We start from the raw sequence: 15,817 nt of genomic DNA, 5'->3' as shown, positions 1-15,817 counted from the left end.
AACTTCCCGACTTTGCTTCTGTTCCATTTCTCTTCCAGTGAAACCACATTTACACATGGCTTTAAGAAGCCAGTTTAAAGTTAATAAAGTATATTTCAACAATAGATAGTATCTACTATCCAATATAGTCTTCTAGAAGACAAAGCTGGGAAATTAAGACACTCAAACTAATAATTAACCCAAAGTGATTAGTTGCCATCATGTCTGGTCTCAGTTAAAAGTTAGTAATGAGCTGCAAAGTATTAATGCTATGTATTGGTCTGCATAAAGTATAGGAGCCAAGTTACATGTTTACACAAAATATAAAGATTAATATATGAACATCACTTTAACCTTTCCCAGGTCAAGGGTATGGCTCTGTGTATCACAATGAGTTAATGACTTGGCAATCCTTAAAATGAGGATTTGAGAACACAGTAACACCACTCATCTACCCAAAACTCAAAGGTAAGAGAGTGCAAGGATCTGCACCACTTACAGAGCATTTTTAAATGTGAGGATAGCTTTTGTTACAGATCTCAGTCTTATCTCCTGCGGAGATTTTTTGAAAATGTTGATATTACTGTCTCTAATTCAAGTAAACTACCATATCTAGATCAAAGATTATAGTCAAGTACAACTTGTAATATTTTTAAAATACTTCAGAAGTAACAAACAGCAGCAGCTACGAGCCACTTTTAAGGGTGAATTTACCAAGAGCGAACAGTTCTGTATCTATACTTCTCAGCTCTGCTTTTCTCCATCTGCAGCTCACTTACTTTTGTGTCAAGTCATGCACTACTACAAAAAAGGTGGTGGGAAGATAAAATATTTTGGTATGTTAGACTTATAGGACCAATATATCTTCATGGGACACATTTACATTGTATGACTTCTTCATCCCTCTTTGTAAAAAAAATCAGCTATCATCCACCATTCTTTGGCCACTATTTGTCCCAGGACCAGGGAAGACAAGAAATGACTTCTTCAGCATTACTATATGGTGAAATCTTTCTCTCAAAATTTTGTATCTTCCGCATTTGCAAACTATACCTTAATATATAAGATCATTCTATAGCTTTGAGTGTGATTATTGACAAGTTACACTACTATCTTGCCCAAGTAAATGAAAAACTATAGTAGGGATGAAAGAATGAAATCTTCCTGCCCAGAAGAAAACTGCCAAATCCACCATGGCATGGTGGTCCATGAGCTATGAGTTCTACCTAGCTATTAACTTAGAAAAAAATGACCAGAAGATGATACACAATATATTTTCAAGGACTGGCTTCCCATCAGAATAGCACCTCAGTGGATTTGAACTGCTTTGTGCAAAGTTTTGGAGTAGGGGACATGATTTAGTCATGTAGTTCACTCTTGTTATTTAAAGTCCTTTTATGCATCATTGTCATTGATTCCATTCTTTGCTTGGTGATCAAGGTGGTTTTTCTCTTGTAAATTGCACTATCACATACTGGCCTTGTTTCTGTCTTCTTTTTGGGCTGCTTGAGTTTCGAAACCCTTCAATACACAAATCATTCCCAATGAAATGGCAATATATTGCAATCTGTGACCAACTGAAATGTTTCTGAAGCTTTTTTGTGATCGAACATCATGAATTGGATTTTTTTTTTGCGCAAGAACATACAATTTATATGTTCCTGATTTTTCCATCTGACCAATATGCAACACAAACTCTTCATTGCTTATTTCACTCATCATTCACTACCTAGTAATTCCAGCGTTTACAGTTTTCATGGTCATTCCTCAGAGTCTATTCAGATCTAGATTTTTACTAGTGTCTTTGCTTTAATTCACATTTAATTTAGCACAAAATGTAGCCACTTAACTTACAAGGGGCAATAAAAGAATGATTAAAATGAATGCAGTCTCTCTTGACTTTGTGTTATGTATGAGCTCTTTATATGATTCTTATAAACCCATATAAAGTCATTTTCAAATAACAATTTTTATTATGCACTTTCTATATAACAACAGATAAAAATCCACCTGCTGATTAAGCTATCAACTTATACAAATGTATTTAATCACAATTAACTGTAATCATAGGTAAGTCAATATTTATGAACATCTTATTCAAATTATTTTCAAATGCAAACTGGACACCTATAGACTTAAAACTGTACTTGCCCTGTGAATCTGGCATGATCAGATTCTAGTTTCATTTATATCAGGGAAATAATCCAGTAAAGTCTTGAACGGGATTTTTTAATCTAATGTGTATGGAACATTAACTGTCTGTAAAATATGAAGAAGCAGATTCATGAAAAACTGCCAAAAATTCAAACAAAAAAAATAAGAAAAAAAGTGTACATATTCTTGAATATGGAAGCAAGCAAACAAATGAAACAAATGAAGGAATGGTGGTGCAGTAAAAATAAAAGCTAAGCATTCAATGGTTAGTGCAATTTTAATTAGCTGTAAATGAAAACTGTTGAGGCTCTAAGGCTCAAGAAAGTTTGTGGGTTTTTTTCCTCCAAAAGATGAGCTAATCTTTAAATTAGTTTAGCAAACTTCAGATTAGCACTGCACAGGTGTTGCTAGGCACAGAATTTACGGGTAATAGCAACTGCTGAGAATCTTATCTCCTACAAGACAGGGCTGAGGAAAGCCTTTAGTAGGGAAATGATCAATGAAAGATTTGCTGATTAGGAGAAGTAATAGATATTCACATTTTTATTATAGTTGAAAGGCAGACATGAGTGGACAAAACAAAAGCAGAGGAAAAAAGGAGGAAGAAAATATGAAGAGCTGAAAATAGCACGAAGCAGACAGAGACAGCATAACCTGCTTCATGATACAGGCAAAAAGAGATGAACAGGCACCTTGGGAGTGCTGCTGCCTATTCCACTCTGTGTGTGGTCCCCAAACATTTGTGATGTTGAAAAAAAGTACAGTATAATGAAAAAAAGAGCTGGAAGGCATTAGCTAATAGAAATCTCATACACTTATGCTTTAAAGTGATAAACAGAACACTTGACTGTTTGCAATGAGGACAGGAGGTGCGAGATAATGTAGCAGCATTCTAACATATATTATAGTATTGCTCATATATCTGAGTTTTGGCAAATGGTAGGAGACAATTTATAAGAAGATACTAACAGCTTGTGCATTAACACTACATTGTGACTCAACATCAGAAAAGTTAACAAGGGAAGTAAAGTAACATTATCCTTATGAACAGCAAAAGTAGAAAAACACAGGCATTAGAAGAGTGATACACTGTCCTCTTAGTAGAGGACAAAATTATGCGTTGGTTGATAAAAAATGTAAAATAAAATTAAAATTACATGAGTATCTCAAATTTGTTTCTTACAGGTTTCATCACTTAGCCATGCCTCCCAGAGCTGCTGCTYTTGCCTTTTTTCCTTCAAAGGAAGGGATAGAGAGTTTTCAGCTGCTTTTACAGGTCCATACTCTCTAGACTGAGACCTGAAAGACCACCTCCTATAGCATCTGCATTGCTCCTTACTTTTGCCTGGGTCTTGGCTTTAAATATCTGCAGATAACCTCAAGTTTATACTAAGCATCTCAGTGCCGCAGCGATTTCACATCCAACATCCCCTCTGCTTTGCCAAGTCTCCAGACAGTAACTACAGAGGAAAAATGAGGCCCTCTACTGGAAAAATGGGAAAGACACAGCAATGAGATTTTTGTGGATAAGCTACTCTTCCTAGCTCTTCACATGACATTTAGATGATCAGGGTAAAGAACTGTCAGTTGTTTTACAGTAACAGTTCTTCTTCAAGGGTATATTATGTATAATCCCCATCCTGAYGATTGTGTGTACCAACGCTTGAGATCAGAATGTCCTGACCATCAGATCCTAAAGGACCTCATACATCATACCCATCACCTGAAGACACCATTTTCTATTACAAATGTCTGATTAGCTCTCCAGCTTTGACTGCATCTGATTCCATTCTTGAGGACTCACAAGTAGTGACTTTATGTAATACAGATGGGCCCTCAGAGCATAAAATGCCATTGCTCTACTATCAAAGCATTCAATTTAGATAACTCTACTATGAAATTGCCTTTTATATAAACTAATCATCAAATAGTTCTACTTATTACTGGGATAAAACTGCTTCTGAAAGAAGCTGCGTGAACTTAAGACTGTGGTCTGACTTGGTGGGAATGACTGAAACCAGCTAATAGATAATTAACTAATTCAATATGAAACCTACTAAGATAGCCACTGGGAGGAAGGGTTTAGGTGCTAGTTCTCTTTGCAAAAGCCATAAAGATTGTAGGTGAAAATCCGATTAGTTACTATAGTAGATGAGAAAGTTTTAGACATTATTATCTCAAATAATTCCTTCCATTATGGAAGTATACTATTACTCACCACTCTCCTTACTGAAACATTTCGCACTTAAAAGTAACTGGATGAAATGCATGAACAGGGGGCTGAATGCACAATTTCTAGAACGGGCACCAGTTCTAGTCTGGTGTCTGGTCTGGCCTGGGTCTAGTTCTCATTTGTTTACTCTATGCCCTCACAGACCTTATGGATTGCTCATCTTCCTGAAGAGCTATCAGTACCACATTCGGCACTGTTTATTGCTATCAGGTTACAGCAAGGAAATGAGAGGAGGAATCCTAAGCCTCAAGGATAAGTAGGTTTTATAGAGCAAACTCCCTCGCACTGGGCAAATGGGCTCTAACCACATAGTACATAACATATAAAAGTATTTCCTGCTTCCTCTTCCACAAAAAGGAATTTCATATTTCATGTGGACATGGAGTCTAGTGAAGCTCAGGACCGGACTTAGTCATAAACAGCCCTTTAACAAGTACTTCCCATTGGCTGGCTCTAAAAAGCACAGGCTTAACATGAAGGAGGACTGAACTGCCCTGAAAACTTGTCTTTACTGTCTAGACAGAGGCTGGCACTGAATGATTCCTTGGCACAAGCTGCTTCAGTGGTGATACAGTGGTACAGAGAATCACCCTATCCACTGCATTCAGGAATATTCTTTTCAAACCCTTCCTATCCAGATATTTGCAAAAATTTCTTTTTGATTTTAATTATGCAAGGGGGAACTTGAAAATTCCCTTAGTTTGGAAGAGAAGAGTTTAAGACAATTACAGAGAAGCAACATTTCACAGTTCACCTGGAAGTTTCACCCTCATACAGTGGTAGAACTTGCAAGATCTACAGGACAGAATTTGTTACTCCAGGACTGAAGCCTGGCTTCTCTAGCAGGGGTTCCACCTTTCTGCCTTCCATCCTCTTTTATACACCATCCTGTTTGCTCTTTTCTTCCTATTCACTTCCAAATTGACTTTACAAGTTTTATCCTTATATGCATTGCTCCTGTGTAACTTCTCACTGTCATGGTCTTTCAGAACCGGTTCTTGCATCACCTCTTAGAGATTGCATCACATCCTTAAAATTTATGATATTTCTAGAAGAATTATATTATCTACCTTCCACCAAATCTGAATAAGACCAAATGATAAAACAACAATTCTACCAAATATTAGTTCTTAGAAATTTAGTTCTTAAAAATTAAACTTTTCTTAAGACTACATTTTGAGTCATTTCTAAGTAAATGTTTAGTAGTTTTTTTAAAAGAGGATTGTTTGCACCTTTTCTTCTTAAAAAGCATATAACTGGCATATATATTTGTATTTCTTCTCAGAGTGAAAAACTCACAGCTTTCAGGCAGTTGAATGCAGTAAGTACTACACTCCTCATGCATTTTTGTCAAAGACAATGGTAGGATGAATTTGGCTCACCAGCTTGATAAGTATTATAGACATGATGAATGATGATGCTAAGTGCTACAGAAGCTTGAGGACTGGTTAAATTAGCAAATATAGGCCTGTTGCTTGTCAAAGGTAGAGCTCCACATTTTCCCCAGATGTCTCCCCCCCCCCCCCATTTGACTGTTAGATTGGAATTTCATGCTACTGGCCAGAATAGATGGCCATTTGCACACAACTACTGTTGTAATCAGATTGTGGATGCCCGAGTATTCCAGAGAAATGGCTACCGCATATATACAGAGCAGCTCAACAGTGCGTACACAATAAATCAAAAGGGAACAGTTATCACATGTTCATGTCATTTGCAATGTGCAAGTTCAGTGCATTCCAGAGATATAGGACTTAGGGAGCATTTGCTGCACAATAGCCTATACATGCACAGTGAAATTTGCTGTGGCAAGATGCTGAGCACAAACCACCTATACAGTGCATGTTCATATATTTCTGCCTGGGAATTCCCAGGAAAAAGCATGAGAGCCATAAGCAATAACTCCTAATAAAAGATGCTACTTTAGGTTTATTGGTTTTTTTAAAGGAGAATTTTATTGATTAGAATGAATGTATTGAGGCATTGTGAAATAAGTTCACATTGCAAGTTACTTTTTCAAATAAACACATCTTCACCTAAATTTACTCTGAAACCCCAAATCTCAGCCTGTTAATTTTTTTCCTTTTGCCTTTTAGGGAATTGCTGCATGAAGTTTAATAATATAGCATGCTGTTGAAACAAACAAACAAAAATACTATGACAAACTAATGATTCAAGAAATAGTCTTTGGGAGACATCATGATTCTTTGAGTAAATATCAGAAATGAAAGAAAAAAAGTTTAGAAAGCTCTAGCCTTTTACATCTTTCCAATGAGATTCACCAACACTTGGTATACTAAACCGACCACTGTCCATTCCTGAATATTTTACAAATTCTCCATTATCGCTGGAAAACTAACCCCACAGAGAAGAACGAAAGGAAGGTAGGATTCTGTGAATCACCATTCATCATCACTGTCGGACTCAATGAATTACTGTGTACAACCACAAAGTAGGCACAGTCCTGGAAAAGCAAGTTTCTCAGCAATGTGTTGAAAAGATTTGACTGCCACCTACAGATAATAGTAAATAGTGCATCGATAGTGATAAAAAAGAAAAAAATTACTGCAAGCTGAATAAGCATCCAGTGCAAATATTAGAGGAAAAGTATTTATTCAAGTACGTATCTAACAATGTAACTCACCTGAAAAGCTTCTAGATTATTTTTCTGGTAAAAATATAAGTGCACAAACCAAAATGGCTAGTGTTAGTTCTTTTAAAGTGCTAAGTTTATAACAGAATATTTTCTCTCTAACATCATTATTTAGGAGGTACTTTAATCATTCATTGAAACCTTCCTGAATGTTGTGATCTTAACACATGGAATTTTTCAGCCTTCTTTCTTCATGTCTATGTATGTTGCCCTAAAGGTTATCCACAAAGATGTAGCAGCTTCCTTCATGCTGTATAATAGGGTGAGATTTACTAGCTATGAATCCAATCGCTACTACTGCCTCAATATTACCAGATAAAAATGCTAAGTACTTACATTTTCTTTGTACTTAAACAAGAAATTACTAAGCACTGATTTTTATGTAGTAAGTTCTCAAGCTAATCAAAAGTCTCTTAAATGACTCCTGCCATACTCCAGTCATCAGTTAGCAAAAATCCAAAACATTTAATTGTATAATAATTATACAGTTATATGTGTACTCTCCAAATATTAGTAGGCAGATATATTCTATTTCGAGTTTCCTGTAAAACTCAGCCTTCCTAGTTCTCTCTAGGCATAGCACATGCCAGTATGTCACAACACAAATAACTGTATAAAACTTTTTCAACTGTTCAGAACAGCTAGCAAAATAGTTCGCTAACTCCTGTCAAACATATCCTTTCTCTTTTCCCTCTATCTTAAAACTCACATTCTCTTCTTTAAGTGGCTGCTGTTAAACAGGCTTTCTTTCCTCTCTAAACTAGCTAAATAGCTAAGTGTTTGCCCTGCTGAAGCCCTCTTTCAAAAGTTTCGCTGTAAACCTGCAGAATAATTATATGGCATCCACCATGGCAAAAGGAAAAGGACGTCAGGAAAACCATGGATTTTAGGGGCTGTGGAAGAATAAGGAAAGGACAAAGAGGCTTTCTAAATGGTCTCTATAAAATTAACTATAATTAAAATATAAATTATGATATTTATACACAGCACGGAACTGTACTGAGAAACTTGCTCTTCCAGACTGCGCCTTCTTTGTGGTTCTGCATAACTGTTCTGCACTGAACAATATTTCATATAAAAGTTGTGCAGTGCATTTAAATAGAAAGCCAGCAAACATAAAGGAAAATCTGTGTGCACATGCTGAAGTTACTTCCTGGGTTTCAAAGTCCTTCAGTAGCTAGAACTGAACCCAGTATTCCAGAACCCAGATATCTCTGACTCTTCATTATTACCTTCAAACATGAAGAAGGAAAGGCAAATCGTTATTTTTTGTGCTCTTATATCCTATTAGAAATTCACGTCTATTTTTAATCTGCTACCTTCTGTAATTTTTTCCTGCATTAAAGATTCCCAATTTTCCCCTACTGTGAAGTACATACATTTCAGATTATTTTTCTCTATATATAAATTTTTGCTTTTTCCTCAAAATTTATTCTAGCTATTAGAAAAAAGATAGAAACAAAAATTCAAACTGTCCCTTTAATGCTTACAATGCTTAATAGAGAAAAACATAAAACTGAGAGAAGCTGCCTTTACTCACTGTCTACTGAAAAGAAACCTACCAAATTCAATAGAGATATTAAGAAAATCTGGAATTTTCAGCAAATAAGAACTGCTAGGCCATGCTACTGAAGATATTTTTTGCACATCAGTACATGAAACAAAATTTAAAAGTGGTATATTTATAACATTTGAAGAAAGATGTGTTTAACAAAAAGAAATGCAGCAACATTTTATTTTATTTTCCATTTAGATCAAGCTTTAAAAATGCTTGTCTGTTTAGGTTCCTCCACACATATTTTGGAAATAACAAGTTGAGCTGGTCACACTATTAAAATTAAATTTTGATTAAATATGCTGTTTAAGTGAAATATTTTCTGTAGCTGTACCTGTTTTGACTATATTTTCTTCAGAAAGTGAGTGAGGGTATGTGTGTGTGAGAAAGTGTGAAGTTCATTTTAGAGTAAAGTAGCTGCAGCACTGGCCTGAGAACTGAGACATGTAAGTTTAGCAGATTGGTAAGATGAGTGCAACAAAATCAGATTTAGGGCATTATTTAACATATGACTTTTTGGGGGGTTTTGAGACTTTTCAGCTTGCAGTTAAGCCTTTACTTTTCATGCGGGGTATAGATAATTTTGAAAATGACCCTATAACAACACGTTTAAAAGTACTTCTTGAACAGGTGAGCCACTGTTTTTTTAAATTATTATTATTTTTTTATTTGTCCTTCCTTCTGATCAACTTTTAGGCATAGAGATGAATCATTCAACTCTTGGAAAAAAGAGTCCAGGACTACAGGCCAGTCAGCCTAACCATGGTCCCCAGGAAATTTATAGAGAAAATCCTACTGGGAGCTATAAGCAGAGCAAGGACAAGAAAGTGATGGGGAACAGCCATCATGGATGTACCAAGGGAAAATCATGCCTGACTAACCCGATTGCCTTCCATAAGGAGATGAGTGCCTCGGGCAAGGGCAGTGGATAATTTTTTACCTTGACTTGAGCAAGACCTTTAGCATAGTCTCTATGGTATTCACAGTTTTACCATCAATGGCCGAGAGATGCTTTGGTTAGATGGATTGTAAGGTGTGTGGAAAACCGGCTGTACCGCTGGGCTCAAAGGGTTGTGATCAACAGTATGAAGTCCAACTAGAGGCTGGTTACTAGTGGCATTCCTCAGGAGTTGAGACAGTGGCTGATACTATTTAAAGCATTTGGACATGGAAGATGGAGCAGAGTGCCTTCTTGGTAAATTTGTGGATGACATCAAAATGGGGGGAGCAGGTGATATGCAGGAAGGTGGGGCTGCTGTTCTTAGGAACCTTGACAGACTGGAGAAACGGGCTGACAGAAACCTCATGAGGGCAAATGCAAAGTCCCGCATCTGGTGATAGAGTAATCCCAGTATAGAGTGGGGGCTAAATGGCAAGGCAGAAGCCCTGCAGAACAAGACCTGAGGTCCTGAGAAGGACAACAAGTTGAACAAGAGTCAGCACTGTGCCTTTGTGGCAAAGCAGGCCAATCTGCATGCTGGGCTGTATTAACCAGTGTCAAAGGAAGCTATTCTTCCCTTCTATTCAGCACTTGTGAGACCACATCAGATTATATTTGGGCTCTCCAGTACAGGAAAGAGACTGACAAGTCCAGTGCAGGTTCACCAAGATAGTTAGGGGGCTAGAAGACATGATGTACAAAAGACCTGGGGATGTTCAGTCTTAAGAATGTAGGAGGTGGGAATCTTCTTGTTGTCTTCAACTACTCATCAGAAGGGTTTAGGGATAAGGGAATCAAACTCTTCTTGGAGATGCACACTGATAGCATGAGAGACAACAGACACACATTGAAACAAATGAAATTCCAAGTAGATATTAGGAAACATTTTCCACAGTGGGTAGTCAAACATTGGAACAGGCTGTCCAGAAAACTTGTGGAATCTCCATCCCTGGATCTGCCCAGAATTCAGCTGTGCAGGGTCCTGAGCAATCTCATCTAAGTTGGTCTCGCTTTGAGCAGGGACAATAACAGAACTTGAGCAACAAGAAAGCTTTCAAAGGTCCCTTCCAACCTAATTTTTCAGTGACTCAATAGGTTTAAATGTATTCAACAGACTTAAGAGAACTATGTAAACAGTATCAAAAAATAGCAAACCTAACTCTCTATGAAGAAGTTAGGATGCTTTAATGAGTCCAAAAGATCTGGTAAGGAATCTTTATAAGGAGAATGAAAAAAAAAGACTTATAGGAACAAGAAACTCACTGTAACAAGAAACAAGCTTTTATACTGGAAATGCAATATTGCCAAAGAAATGGAAAAGTAACAGAGAGAAAGAATGCAACATGGGTAAGTGTAATTATGTAATATGCAAAATTTCAAATAATTTTGGAAACATAGGCAACTATATACACTACAAAGGAAAAGCAGAAAATTTGGCAAAAAGTATCATTAGGCTGTAAAATTCTGTAAAGCTCACAGCAGTCCTGTTCCGTATAATCTTGACATACTAGTATATGCAGATCCTTACCTGTGTTCTGAGCTACATGTCCCAAATAAGTCTGAGCCTTCTCATGCTAGTAACTGTGCATACATATAGTACAATTACAGGTCCCTGGATCAAATTAGCTTTCAGCATAGCTAGACAGAAGTATTAAAAAATGTATAAATTTAATGTCTTTTAAAAATCAAGAACTGAGATGTCAAAACTCTTACGTCCTAAGATGCAAGATACCTGGTTGGTATCCAGTGATCTCTAGAAGTGCTATCAGGACCTTTCCATCTCCTTATATTGCAAGTCTAGTTGCATCATGGTCATCATCAAAGTATTTCATTGTACAACAAAGAATGATATTATGAGGTAACAAGAATAAAGTGATAAACTAACCATGGCACTGTACAAAAGTTTGTTTGAGAGATATGGTAGTTGTGAAACTTTCACAGGTAACATAGGGCTGTTTTGTTTATCCATCTACACAGTATCTCCCTGATATCGCACATTTCCTTAAATGTCTGCCTGCTAATATGCCTATACTCTCTCAGCATCCCTGCCTTGACAATGTATTTAATTTTTTTTTTTATTTACGTCATCTTTATAACAACATTATATATGTACCTAAATTCTACTTCATAAGGAACCTCACTATAAATTAACTCTTACATACTTGAGGTTATCTGTATCTTTTTGTTTCCCCAGATGCACAAAAGCTGAAGAAGGTATACTATTTTACAGGACAGGGGGACATATTCTCCTTTTGTACGCTCCTTCAGTTTGCTGACAATCATAGTTACCTATGATCTGAACTAGTATGGGAGAACCAGGCAGATTTTCCACAATTTGTTCTCTTATATTATTTAAAATCTTCATAATTAGACTTTCCTACAAATGAAGGAAAGTGTGCAAGAGTTTTCCTCGTCTACTAATCAACATAAACCTCTCCACAGAATTTACGATTGCTGGCATTAATCTATTTAATAAACTGTGCTGTTAGTGATGAAACTCATTAGTTTCAACACCTAGCCATCAAAACTTTATTGTTCCACATATTGGACTGATGTTCTCATGTCACTCTAGTCACCCATAAGTTGTTCTCTAAATATTTTTTGAAAATGTATAATTCCAATTGAATTTTCAACACATGATATTTATATTTCAACCAATACAAATATCACATATGGAAAGTTCAATTGAAATTATACATTTTCCAAAAATATTTAGAGTGTAGAAAAGGAAATGAGGGCTGTTCAGGCACAGCCATGGGATTACAGAAAAAGAAAGGAGGATGTACTGAAATTAGTTTTAGAGACTTTAGCCTTCTTTTTCTTTTTTTTTTTTCCTTACCTGAGTACCCAAACAAGCAACCATCATGTGAGTGAGAAGTTTAGCTGCAAACATTGCACATCTGGTACAGAAAAGGTGGGAGATAATAGCCAAAGTGAAACCTACATGGGAATAAAAAATGGGAAATTTAAACTAACACTGTATGCCAGGTAACAACAACAATGTTGGATCTGTCAAAGGGGTATTATAGGGGATCTGTAAAGGGGTAAAGCTATAGAGAGAACATGTTTACCTTAGTTCACACAGGGATTACTCACAAACTTACTACTAAAGTACTTCTAATATCTGTTTTAAGGTTTTCATAGGATTTGGAGATAATTGCATAATGTAAAACATGCTCATTTTTGCAAAGCTATTTTTTAAATTTGTGCATGATATGGATGATTGCCTTTATTAATAGTTAAAGAAAAAGCAAAGAAGTTTTCGGTGTTCATATCAATGCAGCCAAAAATGCTTTAAAAAACAAATAAATAAAAAGTTGCCTCCAGCTAGGTGGTGTTGCTTTAGGAGAGTTAAATATACCCTTCTAAATTTTAGTCTCCTCTTTCATCTGTGTTCAGTGTAGAAATATGCTACAGCAGTACTGAGAAAGAAAAACACAACTTTTCTGTTCACTAGTTCATTGGGAATATGAATTAAACAGAAAACTCTCTGTGGGAAGGGCTCCTCACCTATCAGTAAGCAGGTTGTGGAAGAAGGACCCATGGAAAGCTGAGCCAACAAAGAAAACACTGCTGAAGTTCATGTTGTATTTTTTTTTTGTGCATTTCCAATAGAACCATATCCCAGGAAGGGGGAGGATTTAGATACTTGAGGCAGATCTTGTACTGTCTCTTGAGACAGACTGGGTGCTCAACCACAAGTATTTGTAAGACATGAATGTTCTAATCAGTTCTGAACCTTTAATTTCTTAACTAATGATATTTATACAACTATCTACAAAGATTACACTTTCAAAGACAACTTTACAGGCCTCAAAAGAAAACTTGGACAGATAATAATGTTCTGTTTGACTCTGTCATGTTTCTCTCTTTTATTCTTCACATCCAGGTGTAGATGTTAGAGGAAATAACTACTATTTTTATTGTTCTTATATCTAAAGCAGTTGGTTGATCACTAGATTTAACTATATATAGTCATGTAAGCAAATTCCTTCAACCAGCCAAAGCAGCTGAAAGACACTGAAGTTATATTTAAGGCAAAACTTGAACCAGGCTAAACTGTTACAATATTTTAAGAGTAGTGCCTAAAAGATTTGACAAGGAGGAGGACTATATTTCTGCTAGAGACACAAGTGGATTTAGAATTTTATAGTTTCCCCCCAAAATGAACGTGACACATTTCTCTTTTGTATGATTCAAGAAAACATCACAAAAAAACAGATTTCATTGCAGTACTTTTGGGAAAGTTTTTCAATATGCAAACGGCAGCCCAAATAGCAACTTCTGTAAGATGAAGTTAGTTAGTATTCTTCCAATTAAAAAGATTGTCATCAATTACTAACAATCAATCTTACTGAACATTAGTTGTCATTAATGAAAAAACTATCTTATATCAACTGACCTGAAATGCAGATGAATCCAGAAGAGAAAAAAGCTTCATTGTATGATGACAAGTTGTCTGTTTGGGCATAAACTGCATAAATGGACATATGAGAACAAGAGCATTCCACGTAGTCTGATGTGTCATCAACCACTTTGCAGAACCCACTGTCAGACAACCAGCTACAACAACAACAAAAAGATGAAGTTGTCTTTCACATTTTTTCCCGGTACATATGGTTTATTAAAAAAAAAAAGACAAGAAAAAGAGAGAGAGCGCGTGAGAGCAAGAGAAGAAAGTCTGCATGTGCTATCTCTTTTTTACAGTGCAAAGAAGCAACACCAGATGATTTATGGGCTGCCAAAACCAGTTATATACGTTTAGCAAACATTGGAGGAAATAGACTTGTGTAATTCAAATGATAAGCAGGCTTGAAAATTGTTGTTCTAGCCCTGAAATACCAAGTTTTCTAAAATATCACATAAAAGTGATATTATTGATATCTTTCAGGTACACTCATCAAAATAGCACATTTAGATGAAATTAGCACTGTTTTGACTTTAATGATTAAAAAAATTATGAATATATAATAATACAAATTTTCTTTCAGTAAAAATTTCTGTGACCATATCTTTAAAAAATTCTGCAACAAAAATTGGGCTGTCTGACTTTTTAAGTAGTCTGTCATTTACCTTGAAGAATTACATACCCCATTAGGGAGAATATTTTATACTGATATTTGTTGATTTTAACCTAACATTCACATTTTATTTGGTTTCAGTACTGCTGAATTGACTTTAAAAGAGAATACTACAGGTGACATATCAAGCCTTTTTTAGTACGAAATGAAGCGTACACTATTATGTAGTGACTAGAAAAATGAGAGTCTACAGATRAATTCTGCTTCCTCTCCTTTCTGAGGAGTTTATGTCAGTGACAGATTGACATAATCTAAACTAACCAGATCTCAGCAAGATACAGAGCGTAAGTCTCTCTGAATTCACAAACCTATGCTGTGTGAAAGGTAAAGACACGGGCTAATCAAGTAATGGGCCATTCAAGAGCATACTCAGAAAACTTTACACCATGGTTTATAGCAGTACGAGCAGCCACTGCTAGAGACGACACTGGTCTAGATAAATCGCTGGTCTGACCCTGTGAAGATTGTCTTTTGTTCACTTACATAGTGTCTTTCACAGAATCAAAGAAAAGAGTGGATACTAGCAAACTAGGAACAATCTAAGTCAGTGACTTGAAGCTACACCAGATATGTGGATATTAATCTTTACTTTTGTAAGAATGAATTTGAAGCATTGCCTGATAATAATTGTGAAGAGCACAGAATCATTAATATTAATGAAGTAATGCAATTCTGAAATCCATGGCCTTTCAGCTTTGCCTAATGCATCATTAAATAATCTAAAGGATATTTTGGTGCAAAAGGTCAAGAGCAGAAGTCATTTTGGCCATTTCTGAGCTAGAATAATTACATACTTTGTTGCATGAAAAGTTTTATGTGCTAGTGCAAAGGCCAGAGAAGTTAGGAAAAAGCCACAAATGGGAAACGGAAACAATTTTATAATGGCAGATCATCTAGCCACAGCTATCACATCTTTGACAGATATACAGGTTTAATTTAGAAACTGGAAAACTAAATGAATTTATAAAATACCTTTCTGCAGCTTGATTCCAAAGGAGACATAGAGACTTCTGTGGAACAATCCGACTTCCTGTAGCATAAATCCGGTAAATGACTTCATTGTTGTCTTTCAAAGGGCGTGAACTCTGACCCTTCAAACTCATAGAAAAAATCTGAAACATTAAAATTCAACAGACAGTGCTTAACTTTAGTCAGAAACACAAAGAAAAAAAGGTCAAATTATTTTAAATACACTAAATATATTTTGTTCAATATTTAAATC

General features: G+C 35.9%; 1 protein-coding gene across 1 annotated transcript in view; it reads right to left on the bottom strand.

Annotated features, from left to right (window-relative positions):
* The window catches only part of LOC112966773 (G-protein coupled receptor 98-like), a 200,341-nt gene that overhangs the window by 148,445 nt on the left and 36,079 nt on the right, over positions 1-15,817 (bottom strand). The window contains exons 29-31 of the mRNA XM_026067216.1: positions 15,568-15,707; positions 13,917-14,077; positions 12,354-12,454 (exon numbers count right to left, since the gene is read on the bottom strand). Coding sequence (XP_025923001.1) covers positions 12,354-12,454; positions 13,917-14,077; positions 15,568-15,707 — 402 coding nt within the window. The remainder of the gene's footprint in view (positions 1-12,353; positions 12,455-13,916; positions 14,078-15,567; positions 15,708-15,817) is intronic.

This window comes from Apteryx rowi, unplaced genomic scaffold, assembly GCF_003343035.1.
Source record: "Apteryx rowi isolate R43461 unplaced genomic scaffold, aptRow1 scaffold_104, whole genome shotgun sequence".
Lineage (NCBI taxonomy): Eukaryota > Metazoa > Chordata > Aves > Apterygiformes > Apterygidae > Apteryx > Apteryx rowi.
The sequence above is the reverse complement of the archived record's forward strand: the minus strand, read 5'-3'. Positions and strand labels throughout refer to the sequence as shown.